The sequence below is a fragment of the Oryctolagus cuniculus genome, chromosome 9 (genome assembly GCF_051225735.1).
Source record: "Oryctolagus cuniculus isolate XC-2025 breed Fujian yellow rabbit chromosome 9, ASM5122573v1, whole genome shotgun sequence".
Lineage (NCBI taxonomy): Eukaryota > Metazoa > Chordata > Mammalia > Lagomorpha > Leporidae > Oryctolagus > Oryctolagus cuniculus.
This window is the reverse complement of record NC_142875.1, coordinates 94,251,939-94,278,954: the sequence shown is the minus strand read 5'-3', so window position 1 is coordinate 94,278,954 and position 27,016 is coordinate 94,251,939. Positions and strand designations below refer to the sequence as shown.

The following is a 27,016-nucleotide window of genomic DNA, read 5'->3' as shown; positions in this document are numbered from 1 at the left end:
AACAGACTGCAGAAGAAAAACCATATGATTATCTCAATAGATGCAGAGAAAGCATTTGATAAAATACAACACCCTTTCATGATGAAAACTCTAAGCAAACTGGGTATGGAAGGAACATTCCTCAATACAATCAAAGCAATTTATGAAAAAACGAACGGCCAGCATCCTCTAGAATGGGGAAAAGTTGGAAGCATTTCCACTGAGATCTGGTACCAGACAGGGATGTCCACTCTCACCACTGCTATTCAATATAGTTCTGGAGGTTCTAGACAGAGCTATTAGGCAAGAAAAAGAAATTAAAGGGCTACAAATTGGGAAGGAAGAACTCAAACTACCCCTCTTTGCAGATGACATGATTCTTTATTTAGGGGACCCAAAGAACTCTACTAAGAGACTATTGGAACTCATAGAAGATTTTGGCAAAGTAGCAGGGTATAAAATCAATGCACAAAAATCAACAGCCTTTGTATACACAGACAATGCCATGGCTGAGGAAGAACTTCTAAGAACAATCCCGTTCACAATAGCTACAAAAACAATCAAATACCTTTGAATAAACTTAACTAAGGACGTTAAAGATCTCTACGATGAAAATTACAAAACCTTAAAGAAAGAAATAGAAGAGGATACCAAAAAATGGAAAAATCTTCCATGCTCATGGATTGGAAGAATCAACATCATCAAAATGTCCATTCTCCCAAAAGCAATTTATAAATTCAATGCAATACCAATCAAGATACCGAAGACCTTCTTCTCAGATCTGGAAAAAATGGTGCTGAAATTTATATGGAGGCACAAGAGACCTAGAATAGCTAAAGCAATCTTGTACAACAAAAACAAAGCCGGAGGCATCACAATACCAGATTTCAGGACATACTACAGGGCAGTTGTAATCAAAACAGCATGGTACTGGTACAGAAACAGATGGATAGACCAATGGAACAGAATTGAAATACCAGAAATCAACCCAAACATCTACAGCCAACTTATATTTGATCAAGGATCTAAACCAATTCCTGGAGCAAGGACAGTCTATTCAATAAATGGTGCTGGGAAAACTGGATTTCCACGTGCAGAATCATGAAGCAAGACCCCTACCTTACACCTTACACAAAAATCCACTCAACGTGGATTAAAGACCTAAATCTACGACCTGACACCATTAAGTTATTAGAGAACATTGGAGAAACCCTTCAAGATATTGGCACAGGCAAAGAATTTCTGGAAAAGATCCGGGAGGCACAGGCAGTCAAAGCCAAAATCAACTATTGGGATTGCATCAAATTGAGAAGTTTCTGTACTGCAAAAGAAACAGTCAGGAGAGTGAAGAGACAACCGACAGAATGGGAAAAAATATTTGCAAACTATGCAACAGATAAAGGGTTAATAACCAGAATCTACAAAGAGAGCAAGAAACTCCACAAAAACAAAACCAACAACCCACTTAAGAGATGGGCCAAGGACCTCAATAGACATTTTTCAAAAGAGGAAATCCAAATGGCCAACAGGCACATGAAAAAATGTTCAAGGTCATTAGCAATCAGGGAAATGCAAATCAAAAGCACAATGAGGTTTCACCTCACCCCAGTTAGAATGGCTCACATTCAGAAATCTACCAACAACAGATGCTGGAGAACATGTGGGGAAAAAGGGACACTAACCCACTGTTGGTGGGAATGCAAACTGGTAAAGCCACTTTTGAAGTCAGTGTGGAGATTCCTCAGAAACCTGAAGATAACCCTACCGTTCGACCCAGCCATCCCACTCCTTGGAATTTACCCAAAGGAATTTAAATTGGCAAACAAAAAGCGGTCTGCAGCCTAATGTTTATCACAGCTCAATTCACAATAGCTAAGACCTGGAATCAACCTAAATGCCCATCAACAGTAGACTGGATAAAGAAATTATGGGATATGTATTCTTTAGAATACTATACCGCAGTAAGAAACAACGAAATCCAGTCATTTGCAACAAAATGGAGGAATCTGGAACACATCATGCTGAGTGAAATAAGCCAATCCCAAAGGGACAAATACCATATGTTCTCCCTGATTGGTGACAACTGACTGAACACCAAAAAGGAAACCTGTTGAAGTGAAATGGACACTATGGGAAATGGTGACTTGATCAGCATAGACCTGAGTGTTAATGAACAACTTAATACATTATCCTTCTTAGTAGTTTTTTTTGTCTGTTCTACTTTATATGACTGGTTTAATTCTGTAATTAATACACAGTTATTCTTAAGTGTTGAAAATTAACTGAAATGTGATCCCTGTTAAACATAAGAGTGGGAATAAGAGAGGGAAGAGATGTATAATTTGGGACATGCTCAAGCTGACTTGCCCCAAATGGTAGAGTTAGAAACATACCAGGGGATTCCAATTCAATCCCATCAAGGTGGCATGTACCAATGCCATCTCACTAGTCCAAGTGATCAATTTCAGTTCACAATTGATCATAATGAAAGGACTAAGAGTCAAAGGGATCACATAAACAAGTCTAGTACCTGCTAACACTAACCGATAGAATAAATAAAGGGGAGAGTGATCCAACATGGGAAGTGAGATACTCAGCAGACTCATAGAATGGCAGATGTCCTAAACAGCACTCTGGCCTCAGAATCAGCCCTAAAGGCATTTGGATCTGGCTGAAAAGCCCATGAGAGTATTTCAGGCATGGAAAGCCAAGACACTCTGGCAAAAGTTCTCTGTGAGTGAGATCCCAGTGGAAAGAACAGGTCTTCAAAGAAGGAGGTATCTTTCTCTGAAGGGAGGAGAGAACCTCCACTTTGACTATGACCTTGTCTAAACAAGATAAAAATCGGAGAACTCAGAGGGCTTCCATAGCCTTGGAAACTCATGACTGGTGCATAGGGAGATTACTGATGCCATAAACAGGAGTGTCAATTTGTAAAGTCAACAACAGGAGTCACTGTGCACTTACTCCTCATGTAGGATCTCTGTCCTTAATGTGCTGTGCATTGAGATTTAATGCTATAACGAGTACTCAAACAGTATATTTCACTTTGTGTTTCTATGGGGGAGCAAACGATTGAAATCTTTACTTAATGTACACTAAACTGATCTTCTGTCAAAAAAAAAAAAAAAAAAAAGAAAGAAATTATCAATTCCCAACTTGACTCTCACTGGGATTAAACATGACAATAGGTCTGATCTGATTTCATCATCATTAAAAAAAAATCATCTATTATTTTTCACTTTATGTTTCTGTGTGGGAGCAAACTGTTGAAATCCTTACTTAAGGTATACTAAGCTGATCTTCTGTATATTAAGATAATCGAAAATGAATCTTGATGTGAATGGAAGGGGAGAGGGAGTGGGAAAGGGGAGGGTTGTGGGTGGGAGGGACGGTATGGGGGGGGAAGCCATTGTAACCCATGAGTCGTACTTTGGAAATTTATATTCATTAAATAAAAGTTAAAAAAAAAAGATAATATTTAGTTTTATAACCAAACTTTGAATATCCTGAGGCCATCCAGTGGGGCTGGGGGTCTGTGGGCTCCTCAGATGTAGATAGAAGTCCTCCAAAAGCAGGCTGCAGGCTGTGGCTGGAAAGCTTGTCCCCAGACCGGCCAGCATCTCCCCCACTAACAGCTTCTTGTGCTGCATGTGTGGCCTTGTGGCTTTAAATCACACCTGCAGGGTGGGTGCCATCTCCCTTCCAGGCTAACAGAGGATGGGGCTGAGCCACTAAGGAGAATTGGGCTGTCTCTAAAAGAACCCTCTATCTCCCTGTCTCCATGAGCCCCAAGCCAATCAACATACAATATGCAAACAACTCCCCTCTCAACCTCCTGTCCAATAGGCACCTCCATAGAATGCCTTAAAAACCCTGGTTATTTCCTGAAAGCCAGCGTAGTCCTGTTTGTTCAGGAATTCTGCCTGGTCTCCTCTCAGACCAGACACTTTTTCTGTCACTTGCCAATCAAACAAGAGTTTCTGCTTCTTTGCAAATTGCTTCCACCTTTTTATTTCTATACTAAACTGAGGAGAAGAACCCATGAAACTTGCTCCAACAACTGCCCTCCCCTCTGAGAATGGTAACATATTTATATGTATTTTTCCCCAAATAAAAAATGTCCTCCCAAATTTAATTTCCATTGTTTATATAGTTAACTCAGAATCATTAATCTCACCTGGCAAAAGTTATTCATTACATGCAGTAAAATATTTTAAATACAAATATTGATAACTATAAAGGTTTTTAAAAGGTCTATGTCATTAAAAATTGGAGATGCCCTAATAATTAACTAGTTTATGGGAGAAGTATACAATAAGGAAAAAATAGAATAAACCATTACATTGCATTGATTTGATTTTTTTTACTTTTTTTTAAACTTTTATTTAATGAATATAAATTTCCAAAGTACAGCTTATGGATTACAATGGCTTTCCCCCCCATAACTTCCCTCCCACCCGCAATCCTCCCTTTTCCCGCTCCCTCTTCCCTTCCATTCACATCAAGGTTCATTTTCAATTCTCTTTATATACAGAAGATCAGTTTAGCATATATTAAGTAAAGATTTCAACAGCTTCCACCCACATAGAAACACAAAGTGAAAAATACTGTTTGAGTACTAGTTACAGCATTAAATCACAATGTGCAGCACATTAAGGATAGAGATCCTACATGATAAGTAAGTGCACAATGACTCCTGTTGTTGACTTAACAAATTGACACTCTTGTTTATGGCATCAGTAATCACTCTGGGCTCTTGTCATGAGTTGCCAAGGCTATGGATGCCTTTTGAGTTCACCGACTCTGATCATATTTAGACAAGGTCGTAGTCAAAGTGGAAGTTCTCTCCTCCCTTCAGAGAAAGGTACCTCCTTCTTTGATGACCTGTTCTTTCCACTGGGATCTCACTCACAGAGATCTTTCATTTAGGCTCCCCCCCCCCCCCAGAGTGTCTTGGCTTTCCATGCCTGAAATACTCTCATGGGCTTTTCAGCTGGATCCGCATGCCTTAAGGGCTGATTCTGAAGCCAGAGTGCTGTTTAGGACATCTGCCATTCTATGGGTCTGCTGTGTATCTCACTTCCCATGTTGGATCGTTCTCTCCCTTTTTTATTCTATCAGTTAGTATTTGCAGACACTAGTCTTGTTTATGTGATCCCTTTGGTTCTTAGTCCTATCATTATGATCAATTGTGAACTGAAATTGATCACTTGGACTAGTGAGATGGCATTGGTACATGCCATCTTGATGGGATTGAATTGGAATCCCCTGGTATGTTTCTAACTCTACCATTTGGGGCAAGTCCGTTTGAGCATGTCCCAAATTGTACATCTCCTCCCTCTCTTATTCCCACTCTTATATTTAACAGGGATCAGTTTTCAGTTAAGTTTCAACACTTAAGAATAACTGTGTATTAAATACAGAATTCAACCAATAGTATTTTTTTTTTGACAGGCAGAGTGGACAGTGAGAGAGAGAGACAGAGAGAAAGGTCTTCCTTTGCCGTTGGTTCACCCTCCAATGGCTGCCGCGGCTGGCGCGCTACGGCCGGCACATCGTGCTGATCTGATGGCAGGAGCCAGGTGCTTCTCCTGGTCTCCCATGGGGTGCAGGGCCCAAGGACCTGGGACATCCTCCACTGCACTCCCTGGCCACAGCAGAGAGCTGGCCTGAAAGAGGGGCAACTGGGACAGAATCCGGTGCCCTGACCGGGACTAGAACCTGGTGTGCCGGCGCCGCAAGGCAGAGGATTAGCCTAGTGAGCCGCAGCGCCGGCCCAACCAATAGTATTAAGTAGAACAAACACAAAAATACTGAGAGGGATAACGTATTAAGTTGTTCATCAACAGTCAGGGCAAGGGCTGATCAAGTCACCGTTTCTCATAGTGTCCCTTTCACTTTAAAAGGTTTGCTTTTTGGTGCTCGGTTAGTTGTCACTGATCAGGGAGAACATATGATATTTTTCCTTTTGGGACTGGCTTAATTCACTCAGCATAATGTTTTCCAGATTCCTCCATTTTGTTGCAAATGACTGGATTTCGTTTTTTTTTACTGCTGTATAGTATTCTATAGAGTACATATCCCATAATTTCCTTATCCAGTCTACTGTTGATGGGCATTCAGGTTGATTCCAGGTCTTAGCTATTGTGAATTGAGCTGTGATAAACATTAAGGTGCAGACCATTTTTTTGTTTGCCAATTTAAATTCCTTTGGGTAAATTCCAAGGAGTGGGATGGCTGGGTTGAATGGTAGGGTTATATTCAGGTTTCTGAGGAATCTCCACACTGACTTCAATAGTAGCTTTACCAGTTTGCATTCCCACCAACAGTGGGTTAGTGTCCCTTTTTCCCCACATGTTCTCCAGCATCTGTTGTTGGTAGATTTCTGAATGTGAGCCATTCTAACTGGGGTGAGGTGGAACCTCATTGTGGTTTTGCTTTGCATTTCCCTGATTGCTAGTGATCTTGAACATTTTTTCATGTGCCTATTGGCCATTTGGATTTCTTCTTTTGAAAAATGTCTATTGAGGTCCTTGGTCCATCTCTTAAGTGGGTTGTTTTGTTGTTGTGGAGTTTCTTGATCACTTTGTAGATTTTGGTTGTTAATCATTTATCTGTAGCATAGTTTGTGAATATTTTTTTCCATCCTGTCTGTTGCCTCTTCACTCTCCTGACTGTTTCTTTTGCAGTACAGAAACTTCTCAATTTGATGCAATCCCAAATGCTAATTTTGGCTTTGACTGCCTGTGCTTATGAGGTCTTTTTCAGGAAGTCTTTGCATGTGCCAATATCTTGCAGGGTTTCTCCAATGTTTTCTAATAATTTGATGGTGTCAGGTCGTAGATTTAGGTCTTTAATCCATGTTGAGTGGATTTTTGTGTAAGGTGTAAGGTAGGGGTCTTGCTTCATGCTTCTGCACGTGGAAATCCAGTTTTCCCAGCACCATTTATTGAATAGACTGTCCTTGCTCCAGGAATTAGTTTTAGATCCTTGATCAAATATAAGTTGGCTGTAGATGTTTGGATTGATTTCTGGTGTTTCTATTCTGTTCCATTGGTCTATCCATCTGTTTCTGTACCAGTACCATGCTGTTTTGATTACAACTGCCCTGTAGTATGTCCTGAAATCTGGTATTGTGATGCCTCCGGCTTTGTTTTTGTTGTACAAGATTGCTTTAGCTATTCTAGGTCTCTTGTGCCTCCATATAAATTTCAGCACCATTTTTTCCAGATCTGAGAAGAAGGTCTTCGGTATCTTGATTGGTATTGCATTGAATTTATAAATTGCTTTTGGGAGAATGGACATTTTGATGATGTTGATTCTTCCAATCCATGAGCATGGAAGATTTTTCCATTTCTTGGTATCCTCTTCTATTTCTTTCTTTAAGATTTTTTAATTCTCATTGTAGATCTCTTAACATCCTTGGTTAAATTTATTGCAAGGTATTTGATTGTTTTTGTAGCTATTGTGAATGGGATTGATCTTAGCAGTTCTTTCTCAGCTGTGGCATTTCCTGTGTATACAAAGGCTATTGATTTTTGTGCATTGATTTTATATCCTGCTACTTTTCCAAACTCTTCTGTGAGTTCCAATAGTCTCTTAGTAGAGTTCTTTGGATCCTCTAAATAAAGAATCATATCGTCTGCAAAGAGGGATAGTTTGAGTTCTTCCTTCCCAATTTGTAGCCCTTTAATTTCTTTTACTTGCCTGATGGCTCTGGCTAAAACTTCTAGAACTATGTTAAATAGCAGTGATGAGAGTGGACATCCCTGTCTGGTACCAGATCTCAGTGGAAATGCTTCCAACTTTTCCCCATTCTAGAGGATGCTGGCCGTTCGTTTTTTCATAAATTGCTTTGATTGTATTGAGGAATGTTCCTTCTATACCCAATTTGCTTAGAGTTTTCATCATGAAAGGATGTTGAATTTTATCAAATGCTTTCTCTGCATCTATTGAGATAATCATATGGTTTTTCTTCTGTAGTTTGTTAATGTGGTGTATTACATTGATTGATTTGCGAACACTGAACCGTCCCTGCATTCCAGGGATAAATCCCACTTGGTCTGGGTGGCGGACTTTTCTGATGTGTTGTTGTACTCTATTGGCCAGAATTTTATTGAGGATTTTTGCGTCTATGTTCATCAGGGGTATTGGTCTGTAATTTTCTTTCAATGCTGCATCTTTCTCTGGCTTAGGGATTAAGGTGATGCTGGCTTCATAGAAAGAATTTGGGAGGATTCCCTCTTCTTCGATTGTTCTGAATAGTTTGAGAAGAATTGGAGTTAGTTCTTCTTTAAATGTCTGGTAGAATTCAGCAGTGAATCCATCTGGTCCTGGGCTTTTCTTTGTTGGGAGGGCCTTTATTACTGTTTCAATTTCTTTCTCAGTTATGGGTCTATTAGGTTTTTTGTGTCTTCATGGTTCAATTTAGTTAGGTTGCATGTGTCCAGGAATCTACCCATTTCTGATAGGTTTCCCTGTTTGCTGGCATACAAGTCCTTGTAGTAATTTCTGATGATTCTTTTCATTTCTGTGGTGTCTGTTGTTACATTTCCTTTTTCATCTCTGATTTTATTGATTTGGGTCTTTTTTTAGTTAGTTGGGCCAATGGGGTGTCAATTTGTTTATTTTTTCTAAAAACCAGCTATTCACTTGGCTGATTTTTTGCAATTTTTTTTGATTAAATCCTGTTGATTTCTTCTGTGATTTTTTTTGACAGGCAGAGTGGAGAGAGAGAGAGAGAGAGAGAGAGAGAGAGAAAGGTCTTCCTTTTGCCGTTGGTTCACCCTCCAATGGCCACCGCGGCTGGTGTGCTGCGGCTGGCGCAACACGCTGATCCGATGGCAGGAGCCAGGTGCTTCTCCTGGTCTCCCATGGGGTGCAGGGCCCAAGTACTTGGGCCATCCTCCACTGCACTCCCTGGCCACAGCAGAGAGCTGGCCTGGAAGAGGGGCAACCGGGACAGAATCCGGTGCCCCGACTGGAACTAGAACCCGGTGTGCCGGTGCCATTAGGTGGAGGATTAGCGTATTTAGCCGCGGCGCCGGCCTCCTCTCTAATTTTAATTATTTCTCTTCTCCTACTACTTTTGGGTCTGGTTTGCTGCAGTTTTTCTAGATCTTTGAGATGCGTTAAAGCTTATTTATTTGGTGCCTTTCCAATTTCTTGATGTAGCCACCTATTGATATAAACTTTCCTCTTAACACTGCTTTTGCCGTATCCCATAAGTTTTGATGTGTTGTTATCCTCATTTACTTCCAGAAAGTTTTTGATTTCTCTTTTGATTTCTTCTATGACCCATTGTTCATTCAGGAGCATGTTGTTCAGTCTCCATGTGTTTGCATATGCTCTAGGGATTCCTGAGTTGCTAATTTCCACCTTCATTCCACTGTGGTCTGAGAAGCTGCATGGTATGATTCTAATTCTTTTAAATTTGCTGAGACTTGCTTTATTGCCTAGTATGTGGTCAATCTTAGAGAAGGTTCCATGCACTGCTGAGAAGAATGTAAAATCTTTAAATGCAGGATTGCAAGTTCTGTAGATATCTGTTAGATCCATTTGGGCAATAGTGTCGATTAAATCTACTGTTTCCTTGTTGATCTTCTGTCCGGTTGATCTGTCTATTTCTGAGAATGGTGTATTGAAGTCCCACAGTAGGTTTGTATTGGGGTCTAAGTCTCCCTTTAAGTCCCTTAACATACCTTTTAAATAAACCGGTGCCCTGTAATTAGGTGCATATACATTTATAATAGTTACATCTTCCTGTTGAATTGATCCCTTAATCATTATATAGTGTCCCTCTTTGTCTCTCTTAACAGTTTTTGTGTTAAAGTTTATTTTGTCTGATATGAATATGGTTACATCTTCTTTTTTTCATTTCTATTGGCATGGAATATCTTTTTCCAACTTTTCACTTCAGTCTGCATGCATCTTTTTGGAAAGACGTGTTTCTTGTAGGCAGCAAATAGATAGGTTTTGTTCCTTCAGCCAGTCTGTGCCTTTTAACTGTAGAATTAAGTCCATTAACTTTCAATGTGACTATTGATAAGTATTGACTTTGCCCTGCCATTTTCCGAAAGATATTTTCTAGTATATGCTTTGAGCTTCCTTTTACTTGTAGGTTTTCTTTCTTTACCTTCTTTCATATTGATGGCTGTGTTTCTGTGTGTAGCACATCTTTAAGCATTTTTTGCAGGGCTGGATGAGTGGCGACAAATTCTTTCAATTTCTGTTTGCTATGAAAGGTCTTTATTTCACCTTCATTCACAAATGAGAGATTTGCAGGATATAATATTCTGGCCTGGCAGTTTTTCTCTCTTAGTACCTGGGCTATATCTCGCCATTCCCTCCTAGCTTGTAGGGTTTCTGATGAGAAGTCAGCTGTGAGTCTAATTGGAGATCCTCTGAGAGTAATCTGACGTTTCCCTCTTGCACATTTTAGAATCTTTTCTTTATGTTTCACTCTGGTAAGTTTAATTACAACGTGTCGTGGTGAGGATCTCTTTTGGTCATGTTTATTAGGGGTTCTATGAGCTTCCTGTACTAGGATGTCTCTGTCCTTCTCCAAGCCTGGGAAATTCTCTGCTAGTATCTCACTAAAAAGGCCTTCTAATCCTTTCTCCCTCTCCATGCCTTCAGGAACTCCTAGAACCCGAATGTTGGGTTTTTACTAGTATCCTGTAGATTCCAAAAAATATGTTTTAGATTTCTAATTTCCTCTTCTTTTCTTTGGTTTGACTGTATCCTTTCCTGTTTTCTTTCTTCTAAGTCCGATATTCTCTCTTCTGCTTCACCCATTCTGTTTTTGAGGCTCTCTAATGTGTTTGTCATTTGATCTATTGAATTCTTCATTTCATTATGATTTCTCATCACTATCACAGTTTCATTTTCTACTAGTTGTTTCATTTCATTTTGATTCCTCCTTAATATTTCATTTTCATGAGAGAGATTTTCTATCCTGTCCATTAAGGATTTCTGTAGTTCAAGAATTTGTTTTTGAGAATTTCTTAATGTTCTTAACGATATTTTGAGATCCACTTCTTGTATTTCTTCTATCTCATCATCTTCATAATCTTGAATTGGGGTATCTTTTTCATTTGGGGGCATCATAGTGTCTTCCTTGTTCTTGTTACCTCGGTTTTTGCATTTGTTGTTTGGCATTGTGGAGATATTCTTTGGTTTCTTTGCTGTGGTGCTTTTTCTCATTATACTATGACTCTAGATTAAGTGGACTGTCTGCTTTTGATGGATCCTTAGAGCTGTGATGGGTGTGGCCAGGGAGCTCTGTTTGGTTCTTCAGGGTTAAGGGTGTGCCAAAGGTGACTCACCCAGATTGTTCGCTCGCTTCCTCTCTCTCTCTCTCTTTTTTTTTTTTTTTTGACTCAGTTGGGAAGTAATTCTGCACAGCTGCGTGGAATTGAGGGTAGCTGATGTATGAAATCTGGCCCCTGTGGGTATTCGTCTGCTCTAACCCTGGGACCACACAGAGTTTATACAGCCCTCAGTGCGGTCTCAAATTTCTCCGCAGTCTCTCACCGAGTTGCCAAGGTTACGGGGTTTGTGTACTCTGTGAGTTCTCCCCCGCCCCCGATTTTCACAGTCTCAGTTTGTTAGCTCCACACTTTCACTAGGTCCTAACCTCCTGTTATTTCTCCCCACCAGAGTCAGGTTTTTCTGCTTGGCTGATGGCGGGCGCTGCTTTATGTATGTCCAAAATTGCGCCTGCTCTTTGTCTTGCTCAGCTTTGTAAGGTGAGTGGAGACATGGGCTCATGTCCGTGCTGGTTCCCCTTATTTATTCGTTTTTTTCTCTCCTCCAGTCAGCCTGGTGAACTTTCCCCACGGCGCTTCAAGCCTCGTTCCCTCTAGGCTCTTTCTGCCTTTCCCCGCCAATGTCTTGGGCTACTGAGGTTTTTGTCTAACCTCCCCTTCCAGCGCTGGCGTGCAGACCCTGCGGCTGGGCTTCCACATGGTGGGCGACCTTGCTCTCCCCATAGGTCCTCCATGTCACATCCACTAGATCCAGAGGAGTTTCCTCTGCAATTTTTCTTGAGCCTTTTCCTGAGACTACAGTAACTCCACTTTTATTAAACTATCTTTTCCTGGACTATCAGTGCGTGCCCTCACTATTCCACCATCTTGGCTCTGCTCTCTCATTGATTTGATTTAATGTCCACTTTCCTGACTAATTAATTTAACTATTATAATGGCTAACAAAGAATATTCTAGAACATTTATGCCTAGCAATAGTTGATATCATTTCCTAAATATTACTTTATATTCAACAGATGTCTTTTATAAAAAGAATGTAAGTTTCTCTTATATGAAGCTTTTTTTTAAAGATTTTATTTATTTATTTGACAGGTAGGGTTACAGACAGCGAGAGAGAGAGAGACAGAGAGAAAGGTCTTCCTTCTGTTGGTTCACCCCTCAAATGGTTGCTACGGCCAACGTTGTGCCGATCTGAAGCCAGGAGCCAGGTGCTTCCTCCTGGTCTCCCATGCGGGTTCAGGGGCCCAAGCACTTGGGCCATCCTCCACTGCACTCCCGGGCCACAGCAGAGAGCTGGACTGGAAGAGGAGAAACCAGGACTAGAACCTGGTGCCCATATGGGATGCTGGTACCGCAGGTGGAGGATTAACCAAGTGAGCCACGGCACAGGGCCCCTCTTATATGAAGCTTTAATTCTAAGTGTGGGACTAGACTTGATAGATGATGCATGTGGTATCAGTTCTTTATAACCCCAGGTAGGTAGTTCAAATCAGGCTCAGCTTCATTTGAACTCAGAGTGGTTCTCCAATGTGGTACTCATGTGTCCAACGCTTTCATCTTGTTGCAACCACATCATTCTTTGGTGTCCTTGTGTTTTTATTTTGTAATGTTTTACTTGCTTTCTCTCCTTATTTTATCTTGGCACTATGGATTATATTTTCAGTACTAGCTTTATTGCATTGTATTGTGAAATATTAAAGCTTAATGAGGTGAAGAAAGTGGTTTGAAATGTTAGTACATATAAAGTAATTGAGGCAGGCTTCTCATAGTGCTTAAGATGCCACTTGGGACCTTTGTGTTCCATGTTGGAGTGGCTGGGTTGGAGTCCTGGCTTTGCTCCCAATTCCAACTTCCTGCTAATGGGCACCCTGGGAGACAGCAAGTGGTGGCTCAATGAGTTGAGTCCCTGCCACCCACATGGGAGACCAGGATTGTGTCCTGAGCTCCTGGCTTCTATCTGTCCTGGGCCTGGTTATTGTGGGCATTTGTGAATTGAAGGAGTAGATGGGAGACTCTGTGTGTCTGTCTCTGTCTGTCTTTCAAAAATAAATAAAAATAAACAAAACTAGTAATAAATATGATCTTGTTATACTTGTGGGGATCTAAGAAGAGAAAGCCATGTTAAATTTTGCTAATTTGCAAAATGAAAGTTTCTCCTATATCCTAACATCTGCCTGAGTTAAAGATAGGCTATTATACTGATTTTACCAAGAGAATTATACTCTAGCTGGCATATGTTGTTGTTGTTGTTGTTGTTCCTTTTTTTTTTTTTTTTTTTTGACAGGCAGAGTTAGATAGTGAGAGAACAAGACAGAGAGAAAGGTCTTCCTTCTGTTGGTTCACCCCCAATATGGCTGCTATGTCAGGCACGCTGTGCCCATCTGAAGCCAGAAGCCAGGTGCTTCCTCCTGGTCTCCCATGCAGGTGCAGGTCCCAAGTACTTGGGCCATCCTCCACTGTCTTTCTGGGCCACAGCAGAGAGCTGGACTGGAAGAGGGGCAACCTGGACAGAATCTGGTGCCCCAACCGGGACTAGATCCCGGGGTACCAGCGGCGCAGGCGGAGGATTAGCCTAGTGAGCCGCAGCACTGGCCTACTCTAGCTGGCATATGTTTCAAATTTAATAGTTCTCTGCAAATACTCAAAGCCCTATTTTATTTTATCATTCCAGAGTCAAAGTTTTCAGAAAGGTACTTCTGTAGTCATGCTACTTTCTTGGCATGTATGTAAGTATTCAAGAAAGGACACTGGTTTATATATAACTAAAAAAAGAAAATGGCTTCCTTTATTTGTATGAATACCCAGAAATGGGATTGCTGGATATTATGACATTAATTTTTAATTTCTGAAGGTTACTTCTTACTGTTTTCCACAGCAGCCATACCATTTTGCAAATAGATTTCCCATTCTGTAGGTTGTATTTTTACTTTATTATTTTCTTTACTGTGCAGAAGCTATGAAGTTTGATGTAGTCTTTTTTTTTTTTTTTTTTTTTTTGCTTCTATTGCTTGTGCTTTTGGTGTTGGACCCAAGAAATCATTGACAAGACCAATGTCATGAAGTTTTCTTCAAATGTTTCCTTCTAGGAGTTTCATAGGTCATGCCTTATGTTTAAGTCATTAACCCATTTTGAGTTGATTTTTGTGTAGAATGTAAGGGTTCAATTTTATTCTCTTCAGTTTCCCCAAAACCATTTGTTGAAGATACTGTTCTTTCTCCATTGTATATTCTTGTCATCTTTGTCAAAAATCAGTTGACCATTTATGCATGGATTTATTTTGAATTCTCTTTTCAGTTCCATTGGTCTATATAAGGGCAATTCCAAAAATTCAGAGAAAATGGAATCAAAACTATGAGTTCATTTTGGTGTAAATTTTTTAATAGTACATGAGAAATATGTATTAGGGAAAACCTATGCAATGATTTAATCTTTTTTGCATAAAAATAAACTCATACTTTTAATTCTACTTGTACATGAACTCTTCAAGTACACTCACGTCTATTTTTATGTATCATCCTGTTTTTCAATTACTTTAGCTTTATAATATATTTTGAAATCAGGAAGTGTGAGGCCTCCAACTTTGTTCTTTCTCAAGATTGACTTTACTGGATTTGTTTGTGCATTCATACGAATTTCTAGATTTTATTTTCTATATCTATAAAAATTGCCATTGAGATTTTCATAAAGACTGCATTGAATTTGCAGATCACTTTGGATAGTGTGGATATTTTAAGGGTATTAAGTCTTCCAATCTATGAACATAGGATGTCTTCCCATTTGTTTATATTTTCTTACCTTCTTTCATCAATGTTCTGTAGTTTTCAGTATTTAAGTCTTTCACCTACTTGAATTTTTCTAGTTATTTTTTTCTTTTTGGGACTATTGAAAATGGAATTGTTTTTCTAATTTCCTTTTCAGATAATTTATTTATACAAAAAAATGGAAATCAATATCTGGATGAGATATCTGGATTCTTATGTCCTTCATAGCATTATCCACATTAACAAAGATTTAGAAAGCAGCTAAATGTCTATGGAACATGAATGGATAAAGAAAATAGGATATATGTGTGTGTGTATATATATATATATAATATTCCATATATATATGTGTGTGTGTGTATATATATATGGAATATTATTTAATCCTAAAAAAGAAATTCTGCAATGTGGATGAATCTTGAGGACACTGCACTAAATGAAACATGCCAATCACAAAATGATAAACACTACATTATTCCACTTTCATGAAGTATCTAAAATAGTCAAATTCATAGACTCAAAGAATGCTGCCAGGGGCTGGGAACACACACTATATAAGGAATGTGAAGCTTCAGTCAAGCCAAGTGAATAAAGTTTTCAAGATCTACTGCACAAAATCATATATGTTATTAAAGATATTGTATTATATACTTAAAAATTTTTATTAGGAGGGCAGATCTCATGTTAAGTGTTCTTATCACAATAATATTAAGTTAAATTAAAAATAAATGAAAATAAAAATCTCATATTGAGATTTTCATGTCGGTAAAAAATTAAAGCATAAATTAATATATAATTCACAATTTTATGTGTATGGGATAATTACAAAAGCAAAGAACAAGGCTCACACCTATCTTAGGATTACATAATTTATGTCATTGTGCTCTGAGAATAATGACCTAAAGTCTATCCAACATCTTTCAGTTAAGGCTTGGAACTTTCCAGTGGTTAGAGCCTTTCAGTTTCTTGTCTTTTTATTCTATAAGTGTTGTTCTTATTCTGCAGTAGTTTTTCTTATTATTTTTATTATTGTTATTATTCATAGTTTTTCTTATTCTGTTAAAAGACAGCACTAAACAGCCCTGAGTGGTCACTCCCTAGTAGCAACATGTTCCTCTGGTTATAAAGAATGCCTTGCCCAGTGACGCATCTCACTGGAAAGTGTAGGCTGTGAACAGCTGCAGATGGAGCCAACCTCTGTGATCAGCTGTTCTAAACTGGTGGCTTGCATTTAGCTGCTAGAAAATTTAATGTGATATAAATTCATAAAACACCTAAAAGTTGTTTTAAATATTTTCGTGTATTATAAGAATATAAATTAAAAATATTTCCACTTAATATTCACATATGATTTACAAAATTAACTCACATCTCTCCAGAATAATGCACACCTTCATTCATTTAAAATGCAGTCTGAGGGTGAACCTTTGGCATAATGACTAAGATGCCACTTGGGACACCCATATCTTACACTGGAGTGAGAGGTTGGGCCCAGCTCCACTCCTGGTTTCAGCTTCCTGGTCATGTGTACCCTGGGAGGCAGTGGTGATGACTGAATTTCTTGGGCCTGTCACCCATTTGGGAAACTAGGATTGAATTCTTAGCTCCTGACTTCAGTCTGGCCCACCCCTGGCTGTTGCAGGAACTTGAGGTATTAACCAACTGATGGAAAACCTGATCTTTGTTCCTCTGTCTTTCTTTATAAATAAGAAAGAAGGGAGGGAGGGAGGGAGGAAGGAGGGGGGAAGAGAGCGAGGGAGGGAGGAAGGAGTGGCCTCACTTAGTCCTTGCTGCACTGTGGGATGGCTTCTTAGTCCAGGCACTTCTGGAATCTTCTTAGTAGTATTTTCTTAAATAGTCTGCATGATGGAGGGGCAGGTCAAGGCAGAGCCTTCTACCCAGTGGGTACCTGACAAATCCCACAATTTTCAATGTGTGAATCTCAGCCTTGATTCAGTCTCTAAAAAGTAAGGTGAAAAGTTCTTCAGTGGAGATGTTAAAGTGTATATATTGTGCAAAAACATGCATCCTGTATGTTGTGTTACTTTCCTGTCCAATGGAACTAAATACTATCATGATGGTATAGAATTACTGTTTTTATAAATTTTAACCAAGAAGTCACAACTTCAATTTGGCTAATTTAAATATATTTATGCATCTCTCTATATAATTTATATTAGCAATAATTTACATTGTATTATATATTTATATTACATATTTATATTAACATACCATATTTGTGATATAACAGACATCTCAAACTGTACTTTGATTAGGTTGGTACTTTATGTTTATTTTAAAAGGTTTATTTATTTGAAAGAATTACAAGAGAGGGAGACAGACAGACAAAGATATTCCATCCCCAAAAAGGCTCCATAGCCAAGGCTAGGATAGGCTGAAGTCAGGAGTCTGGAACTCCTCTGGGTCTGACATGTGGGTGGCAGGTATCCAAACACTTTGGGGCATCTTCCACTACTATTCCAGGAGCATTAATAGGGAGCTGGAGTGGAAGTGGAGGAGCAAGGACTTGAACAGCACTCATATGGGATATTGGTGTTGCAGGTAGTAATTTAACTAGACACACACCTGGTACTTTACCTCTTTTCATATGTAAAATTATAAATATTTATTTATTATGTCACCAAAATAATGTGCCTGCTGGCTAGACCTGCAGCGAGATAGGCGTATTTGTGCACTGAATGACTGGCGCTACTCGAGGGACAGGCTCTCAGGCTGGATGACGACAAGTGGTGTTGTTGGAAGAAGCCCTTGCTCCTTGCACGTGAGAACAGAATGGTCTACCTGTGGTGTTCCCCGTAGTACTTTTACCTCACCATAGTTCTCTTGTAAAATTAAGATGTGCTACATTAAATGATCATTTTTCAAAAAGTACACAAAATATTATCAGAAACTATAAAATCATGCACTTATCTCTGAAATATGAGGATGTTTAAAATAGCGTATTGCTACCTTAGGACTGCTGGCATTTTATTTGACAAATCTATTGTTGAATGTTAACGTGGTCTCATGAATTATTGCATATCAGAGTGGATTTTTTAAAACACGAGAGAGTGGCATCTAAATGGCAAATATTTGTGAATTAGTGAGATTAGAAAAACTGATGTTTTATAAGATTTTACAAGTGATTAATGGAATCTTAAATCTAATTAACCACAGTCTTGAGAGAACAATTTTCCCACCCTGTGAAGATAATGAGTAATGACAAAAATTAGAGTAAAAATAGGCGATTCCCATACACTATAATTCATAGTGAGGTTAAAAAAAGGGAAAAAAATAAGCACCACATATACATCTTGCTACTAAAAAGACTGTTCCAGACAGGAAAGACAAGACACTAAAGGAAACCTTTATCCATACCATGTAGATGAGTGCTATAGTGAACAACACCAGCACATATTTACCAGGAAAACACATCATACTTACTGGAGAAAACCACATCACTTTAAGAATCCAAATTGTAAGAGCAAGATTCACGACGAGGATGATGAGTAAAAGAAGAACAAGCAAGTAGAGACAGCGCTTTCGCCAGCCATAAATGCCAATTTTGTAGACACACTGATTCTCGGGCCTCTCTATGTGAGTGCCTTCTGTGGCCGTCAGGTACTGTTCACCAGCCATCTGCTGTAGGGGTGGGGGTGAGGGGTGGGGAAGAGAGAAAGAGAGGGAGAGAGAACAACTTGTTTATCATTACTGATTTCCTATGAGCCTAAGAAACATATTTCTTAGTTAAAAAAAATCCCCCAAAGTAATGCTTTTTAAAAAAGTAAGCTATTACTTTGAAATACCTCACTGTGTTTCAACCAGAGGAGAAAGTTAATTTGTCATGTAAAGTATTCTGCTTGAGATGTCCACATCCCACAGGAGACAGCCTGGGGATGAGTCCTGTTCTGGTCCTAATTCCTATTTCCTGCTAATGAGCTCCCTAAGGGCAGCAGGCCCAAAGACCCATGGATCATAGTGGGGTGAAACAGGGGGGGAAATAAATGTTACATACATATTTTGCTACTGAAATTGTGGGAGGCCTCTACTGAATTGCAGGCTCCTAGAGTCAGTCTTGCCCCATTCCAGCCGTTTAGGGCACTTGGGGATGAGAGATTTTTGTCTGTCTGTCTCTGTGCCTTTGAAATAAATAAAAGCTGGGGCTGGCACTGTGGCATAGTAGGTTAAGCCTCCACCTGTGTTGCGGGCATCCCATATGGGCACAAGTTAGAGTCCTGGCTGCTCTACTTCTATTCCAGATCCTTCCTGATGGCCTGGGAAGGCAGTGGAAGATGGCCCAAGTGCTTGGGCCCCTGCAACCACCTGGAGACTCAGAGGAAGATCCTGGCTCCTGGTTTCAGATTGGCCCAGCTCTGGCCATTGTATCCATTTGAGGAGTGAGCCAGCAGATGGAAGACCTCTCTCTCTCTGTCCTTTTCTCTGTACCTCTGCCTCTCAAATAAATAAATAAATCTTTCTTTTTTATTTTTACAAAAAAATTTGTAAAGATGTTTTTATTCATTTGAAAGACAGAGTTACAGAGAGAGAGAAGATCCAGAGAGAGAGAGAGAGAGAGGTCTTCCATCCGCTAGTTCACTCCCCAAGTGACCACAATGGCCGGAGCTGAGCTGATCTGAAGCCAGGAGCCAGGAGCTTCCTCTAGGTTGCTCATGCGGGTGCAGGGGCCCATGGAGTTGGGCCATCCTCCACTGCTTTCCCAGGCCACAGCAGAGAGCTAGATCAGAAAAGGAGCAGCTGGGACTTGAACTGGCACTCATATGGGATGCTGGTGCTGCAGGCTGGGGCTTTAACCCACTATGCCACAGCACTGGCCCCATAAATAAATCTTAAACAATATAAAAAAAAGTCAAAAGATAAAATGTTAGGTAAAGCATATGCATTTGGAATCTGATCATAACAAATTTTACACACACACACACACACACACACAGCTTTCTGCAGGGTTAAACTTGGAATTGGAGCTTCAACTAAAACAATCAAATTATCACATCTTTAAAAATTCAGTGGGAGAAAAACTGGTATCTATATATCTTTTTAAAAATTCAATTACTCAAGTTAATGCTGTGATTAAATTATATCTTTCTTCAGTAACTAGATCATTCAGAACTTAAAAGTTTCTTTAGGGGCTAGTGTTGAGGCATAGTGGGTTAAGTCGCCTCCTGCAATGCTGGTATTCCATATGGTTTGAGTCTAGGCTTTTCCACTTCTGATCCAGCTCTCTGCTAATGTGCTTTGGAAAGCAGCAGAAGACAGGCCAAGTTCTTGGGCCCCTGTACTCACATGGGAGACAAGGATGGAGTTCCAGGCTTCAACCTGGCCCACTCCTGGGCATTGGAGCCATTTGGAAAGTGAACCAGCAGATGGAAGATGTCTCTGTCTGTCTTTCCCTGTCTGTAACTCTGCATAACAAATACTTCACTAACATCTGACTATAGTGAAATTCTCAATATCAATCTGCTTTAAGAAAGATCAGAATATGTGTGTATACAAAATTCCTTGTTTTATGTAAACTAGAGTAAGAATTGTATTTAAAAATTTTAGTACTTTGAAATCTGAAAGTCATAGAGATAGACAAGGGAATACACGTTCAGGGAGATCTCCCATTTGCTGTTTCATTTCCCAGATGCCCACAACATTTTGGTGTGGGCCAGGCTGAAGCCAAGAGCCTTCAACTTGGGGACCCAGGTACTTGGGTCAGCGTCTGCTGTCTCTCCTGGTGTGTAGTAGCAGAAACCTGGGCTCAGGAGTGGACCTGGGACTTGAACCAGGCACTTTGATATGAGTTCGTGGGCATCCCAAGCGGCATCTTTGCCACCTCACCAAATGCCAGCCCTAGAGTATTTTAGCACAAATTTCAACTCTATAAAAATTATTCATCTTTCTCTGTATCCAAAGAAAAAAGAAAATGCTTTTTATCATCAAGTGGAGATCAGAGATTACGAAGACTTTTCTGACTGTAAAGGTAGTAAAATGATAAATTAGAATACATAATGTCCTTCTCTGGGATTTTTTTTAATGCAATGGTTTTAGACTTATTTTTAAGGCTGTTTTGGAGGTGTTCTTACTGAAAACAACTCACTGTCTAAAATATTTAAATCCAGTTTAGCTGTAGGCATCTCCCATATTCTAACTGGTTATATGAAATGGTGCTACCACACAGTATTTTCAAATATTCAGGACTGACAGTTGACATCATTCAACACCTAAATGTTTTATGACTTCATAAGGGCATGACCTATGTACTCATTTCTTTGAATCCTGTTGTTCTGCTGCACGTTAGAAAGTCACTGAACTGTACCCCATGTCTCAGGCCTGAGTCCCACAAGTCGTGCTTGCTTCCAGCCTCATTTGGGCAAGTCTTGTCAACTCTGCTGTCACATGCATCTCCAGCGTGTCTGCTGCTCTACATGTCCTTTGTTACTACACTGGTTCAATCCACCATGAACAACCTCCACACTGCTGCACATCTGCTCTTTGTCTTCTCAAGAAACCCTTCTCTACACAGCAGCTCCATGTGTGAAGTGTAGCAGGTTCCTGGCACTGTTTATAAACCTCTCAATGGCACAGAGAAGGTCCAAACTCCTCTACTGCGTGCAAGAGCCTACACTAGCTAGCCCTTGTTTACGTCCCTGACATCATCTGCTACTGTCCTCTGTGACAGGGCTGACTGTCGCTGCAGAGCCCTTGGCCTGGACTTGCTGTGCACCTGCTGGTTCCTTCTTGCCTTTCAACAGCAGCGCACATGTCATCTCCTCAAAGAAGCCTTCTCGGGACGCTGTCACTCAATGTCACATCACCCTATTATATTAATGTCACAGCTCTCATAATAGTGGCAACTCTGGAATTTCTGTGAAGGACCGACTAGGAGTGAAATTGAGGAGGGTGGGCAGAGGGCCTGAATTCAAAGCAATCACACTCTTTTACAGTATTGCTACAGATTAAGAAAACAAGCAACGTTTCATAAAAATGTATGTCTGTGTGTGTATATATTCTTATTTCTAAATATTCCTATAGATAGTGTCCTATTTTTGGTGTAATAAATTATCACAAGCTTAACCCAAGACAATAGTATCTTGTAGTTTTGGCATCAACTCCGCCCCCACCTCCTGCACTGGCATAATCGTTGTGTAGAACCCGCACATCTTATCTCATGTAACTTAAATCATCTCAAAATGACTCATAATAGCTAATACAATAGAAATTCTGTGTGAACAGTTGGTACTGTCCAGGAAATAACGACAAGCAAACACTCTGTGCATGTTCAGTACAGACTTGTTTTCCGGAATGTTGTTGATCCATGGTTAGTTACAACTACAATGTGGAGCCTGTGGATATGCAGGGTCGATTGTACTCACTGTCTTGAATTATGCGTCTTCTGTACTCTCTAGAATCCCCTTCCAGACCTACAACTCTGCCTCTCCTTTGAGCTTGCTCTTGAGTGTTCACCAACAACCTTTATGTTGCTCACCTCTGTGTGCATTCATGGAACCTAGAGTTGCTGATGCCTCTTTGAAGCACTTTTTCCACTTGGCTTCCAGAAACTCTCTGTGCCTTATTCTTACTCTACTGCTGCTTCTTCCCATCAAGTGCTTCCACCTCATCCCTCTGCCTGGTCTCAGTCCTAGAAGTTGTGTATGCATGTTCACCCCACTGTGGATGCGTGTTTACACCAGGATGCATCTTTTCCTAGCCTGGACTTGCCCTGGACTTGAGATTCTGGTATCCAATTGGGAATGGCAAACTTTGCAAAACTCTTCACCTTGCTTTGCTCCTTGGAAAACTTTCCTGCACTTTGGCAAATGATAACTTCATTCTTCATGCTGCTCAAGCCCAGCGTTTTAGCTTCATTCTTAGTTTCTTAATACGACACTCAGTCAACCAGCAAACCTTGTCGGTACTACCTTGAATCCAAAATCTGATCATTCCTACTATTGCCTCTCACTTGTTATTGCCACAGCCACCCTGACTCCACCATTTGGTCCCCTACAGTTAGTTTTCAACACAGAGCCTGGAGCAGTCCTTTTAAAACAGAATACCTAAAATGTAATACATTGGAGTGAAATGGACATTTTGAAATTCAGTGATTGTTTACAGCCCTTACTTCCTGGATAGAGCACACCAGCTACATGCTCACTTTTTATTTTTATTTTATTTTTTTTGACAGGCAGAGTGGACAGTGAGAGAGAGAGACAGAGAGAAAGGTCTTCCTTTTGCCATTGGTTCACCCTCCAATGGCCGCCGCAGCCGGCATGCTGTGGCCGGCGCACCGCGCTGATCTGATGGCAGGAGCCAGGTGCTTCTCCTGGTCTCCCATGGGGTGCAGGGCCCAAGCACTTGGGCCATCCTCCACTGCCTTCCCGGGCCACAGCAGAGAGCTGGCCTGGAAGAGGGGCAACAGGGACAGAATCCAGTGCCCTGACTGGGACTAGAACCCGGTGTGCCGGCGCCACAAGGCGGAGGATTAGCCTACTGAGCCGCGGCGCTGGCCACTTTTTATTTTTTAATAAGGAGAGGGGGAGTGAGGGAAAAGGGAAAGGCAAAGGGGTCTGGTGTGGGCGGGGGTAGAAGAAGATGAGATCTCATTTCATCCACTGGTTCATTCCCCAAATGCTCACAACAGCTGGGAGGGGGCCAGACCAAAGCTGGGAGCTAGGAACTCAATCCGGGTCTCCCAGGTGGGTGGCAGGGACCCAGTTACTTGAGCCTTTACCAAGAGTGTGCATTAGCAGGAAGCTGGAAACAAGGAGTGGAGCTGAAACTTGAACCCAGACATCCAATGCAGGGTACGGATGTCTTAACTGATATCTTATCTTGTAGGCCAAGTGAGCACCTCCTTTTGGAAGCATGTAACCTGCTTTCTAGACTTTCTATGTCTGATTTGTAGTCTCCAAACCCTGTCTATTTGGTCCCAAACCTAGGTTCATTTGTCTACTTATTTTTGCTGATTAAGCTTATTATCTCATGCTTTCTGATATATCTACTCTAATGTTTTTGGTTCATTTGCCATCTATCAGTGTTACCTCTGTTACTTAAAAAAGGCCTTTACAGTGGCCATTATTGTGGTGCAGCAAGTTAAGATGTTGGCCTCCTATATGAGCACCTGTTTGAGTCCTGGTTTCTCCACTTCCCATCCAGCTCTCTGCTAATGCACCTGGGAAAGCAACAGAAGGTGGCCCAAGAGAACCAGCAGATGGAAGATCTCTTTCTCTCTGTCTCTTCTTTTATCTCTGTAACTGTCTTTCAAAAAAATGAATTTCAGAAAAAAAGACCTTTACACTAGATAAGCATAAATTAGATGATTATGCAGAACAAGTGAATACATTTTTTTTTTTTTTGGACAGGCAGAGTTAGACAGAGAGAAAGGTCTTCCTTTTTTCCATTGGTTCACCCCCCCAAATGACCGCTATGGCCGGTACGCTGCACTGATCTGAAGCCAGGAGCCAGGTGCTTCCTCCTGGTCTCCCATGCGAGTGCAGGGCCCAAGCACTTGGGCCATCCTCCACTGCACTCCCTGGCCACAGCAGAGAGCTGGACTGGAAAAGGGGCAACCAGGACAGAACCGGCACCCCAACGGGGACTAGAACCTCAGGGTGCCGGCGCCACAGGCGGAGGATTAGCCAGGTGAGCTGCGGCACTGACCTGTGAATACATTTTTAAAAGTTGATTTTGTTATTAGTAAAATATTAGTTTATATTTCTCACAACTCAGAAGTGTCATTTTTATTAGACACTCTCTTAAATGTTTACTAGAAAAGGCCTACAGAGGCTCTTTGGTTCACCTAAACTTCTTTAGATAATTTTTATAATTGTGACTTGGAAGGATATTAATTCGTCAGTGCTTTGAGGTCAGAAAAATACAAAGTGGTTTTCATATTGGCAAGAATTGCACTGGAACAATGATAGCACTTTGTGACTTACTTGCAACCTTTTACAAAAGGTACTTGGTGAACTACATCTATGAGAACTGGATATCTATATTCCATGATAAAGAATTTTGAGTTTTAATATATCTTGAACAAAATTTGTTTTTATAGAATTTATTTTAAAAAGTAACAAAATTTCACCCTTTCCATTGTTATCCATCTTTTAAAGTGTGTTGATAATATAATTGATTTGGATTGACTTTAAATGCATCTCTCAAATATGGTTATCAATATTTTAATTGATAGTGCTCAGTATATGAAGTATTATAATATTTTTGTATGAATATCAGCTTTTATATGCTTTTGAATTTATGGTCTCTTGATTATTATTTAAAAATTAAACAACCTTAAGGATTGCTTGGCCTTCCATGCTCTTTGGCTCTTGTTTCAGCACTTAATACAATGAATTAAACACAGTGTCTATTACGGAAATGCTTCTTAACCATACTGTTTGCTTTACCTAATGTTTATCAACATCATTAGTTTGGCTAGGCCATGGCCAAGAGTTTGGAACAGGGAGCTGGTAAACCCATGAGTGATGTTCAAAAGGAGTTAATAAATTATGATTTTTAAAAGGTGATTTTGAAAAAAGAACTAAAGAGACCCTTAGAAATGAGAAATTCAATTGTATCTAAGAACTGAAAGAAGGAAGTAGAGTTTAAAGTTACAAAATATACAGTTTCCCCATCTGACTGATTACATATATGATGTACTTCAAAGACTTTGTGAAAAATGGAATTAAAAGATAAGCTTATTTTGGTGCAAAACTTTTGAAGTCCATGCATAGTTTTTTTTTTCTTTCATTTTTTCAGTGAACCTTTTGGAGAGTCCTCACAGCTGGAAAAGAATTAGTATGTTGGAAGGCAGATCTCAGATGACACTGTGGTGTGACAAAGATGGGGAAAATGTGAAGATAAGTTTAAAGAACATGGCTGATGAATGAGAAAGTCTAAATATATCTCAGTGAAGTTTCAGTGGGAATAACCCAAGAAAATAGGGGGGGACGGCATTTAAGCTAGTAGTTGAGATGCCTGTGTCCCACATTTGAGTGCCTGAGTTTGAGTCCCCACTCTGGCTCCTGACCCCAGCTTCCTGTTAATGTGGATCCTGGGAGGCAGCAGATGATGGCTCCAGTAGCTGGATCCTTGCCACCCATGTGAGAGTCTTGACTTGAATTCCTGGTTCCTGGCTTCAGTCTGGCCTAGTACTTACTGTTGGAGGCATGTGGGGAGTAAATAGCAGATGGGACTCTCTCTCTCTCTCTCCCTCTCTCTCTGATTCTTAACTAATGAATCAATTCACTAAGTAAATAAATGCTAAACAGAAATATAAGAATGATGATGATTTAAAAAGTAATGGTATGAATTTTCTATAACTGATGATAAGTTAGATTGAAAACAAATACTGATTCTGCAGCAGTATACATTAATTAAAATTTGTTATATAAAATCATTCTGAACTTACAGAATGCCACAAATAGAGACATTTAAAAGATCCAGTAAAAATGAATGGTGTAATGTTAACAAAAAGCTTTATACACACCTGTGAAGTGAGTGAATGAACTGGTGAAAGCATGGGGGTGGAAACAGGTCCTGGAAAAAATCACTACCAAAAATGCTGGACCAGAGGCAACTTTACGCAGGGCAAACTTCAAGGTCAAAGAGCAAAATAGAACCATTTGGTATAAAGGTGAATGAAGTCCAGCCTAACCCAATGGGCCTGGGCCCCAAGGGGCAGTGCTGTCCGGGAGGAGTGGTGCTGCACAGTTAGGGGAACCAGAGTGGTGAATGCAGCCAGGCCATCACTAAAAGTCCAGGCTCAGACAGAGTGCCCATCCACCCATCCTCCTCCCTGCCGGGACCACATGTCAGTGCACCGAGAATGGCCTTTGGCTGTAGGGCATGTATAGTGTTCTATAAGGAAGTGAAGGGGACCAGCATTTTGGTGCAGCAGATTAAGCCACTGCTTGAGACATCAGTATCCCATAACTGAGCTCTGGTTGAATCCTGGCTGCTCTGCTTCTGATCCAGCTCCATGCTAATTCACTGGGAAGGCAGCC

General features: G+C 40.3%; 1 protein-coding gene across 6 annotated transcripts in view; it reads right to left on the bottom strand.

The window, feature by feature from the left end:
* Nucleotides 1-27,016, bottom strand: part of SGCG (sarcoglycan gamma) — a 137,931-nt gene that overhangs the window by 64,234 nt on the left and 46,681 nt on the right. For 3 of the 6 annotated variants that reach the window (XM_070048305.2, XM_051849884.3, XM_017343243.4), the window contains exon 3: nucleotides 18,459-18,656. In XM_070048305.2, coding sequence (XP_069904406.2) covers nucleotides 18,459-18,653 — 195 coding nt within the window. In that variant the 5' untranslated portion in view covers nucleotides 18,654-18,656. 6 annotated transcript variants of the gene reach the window in all.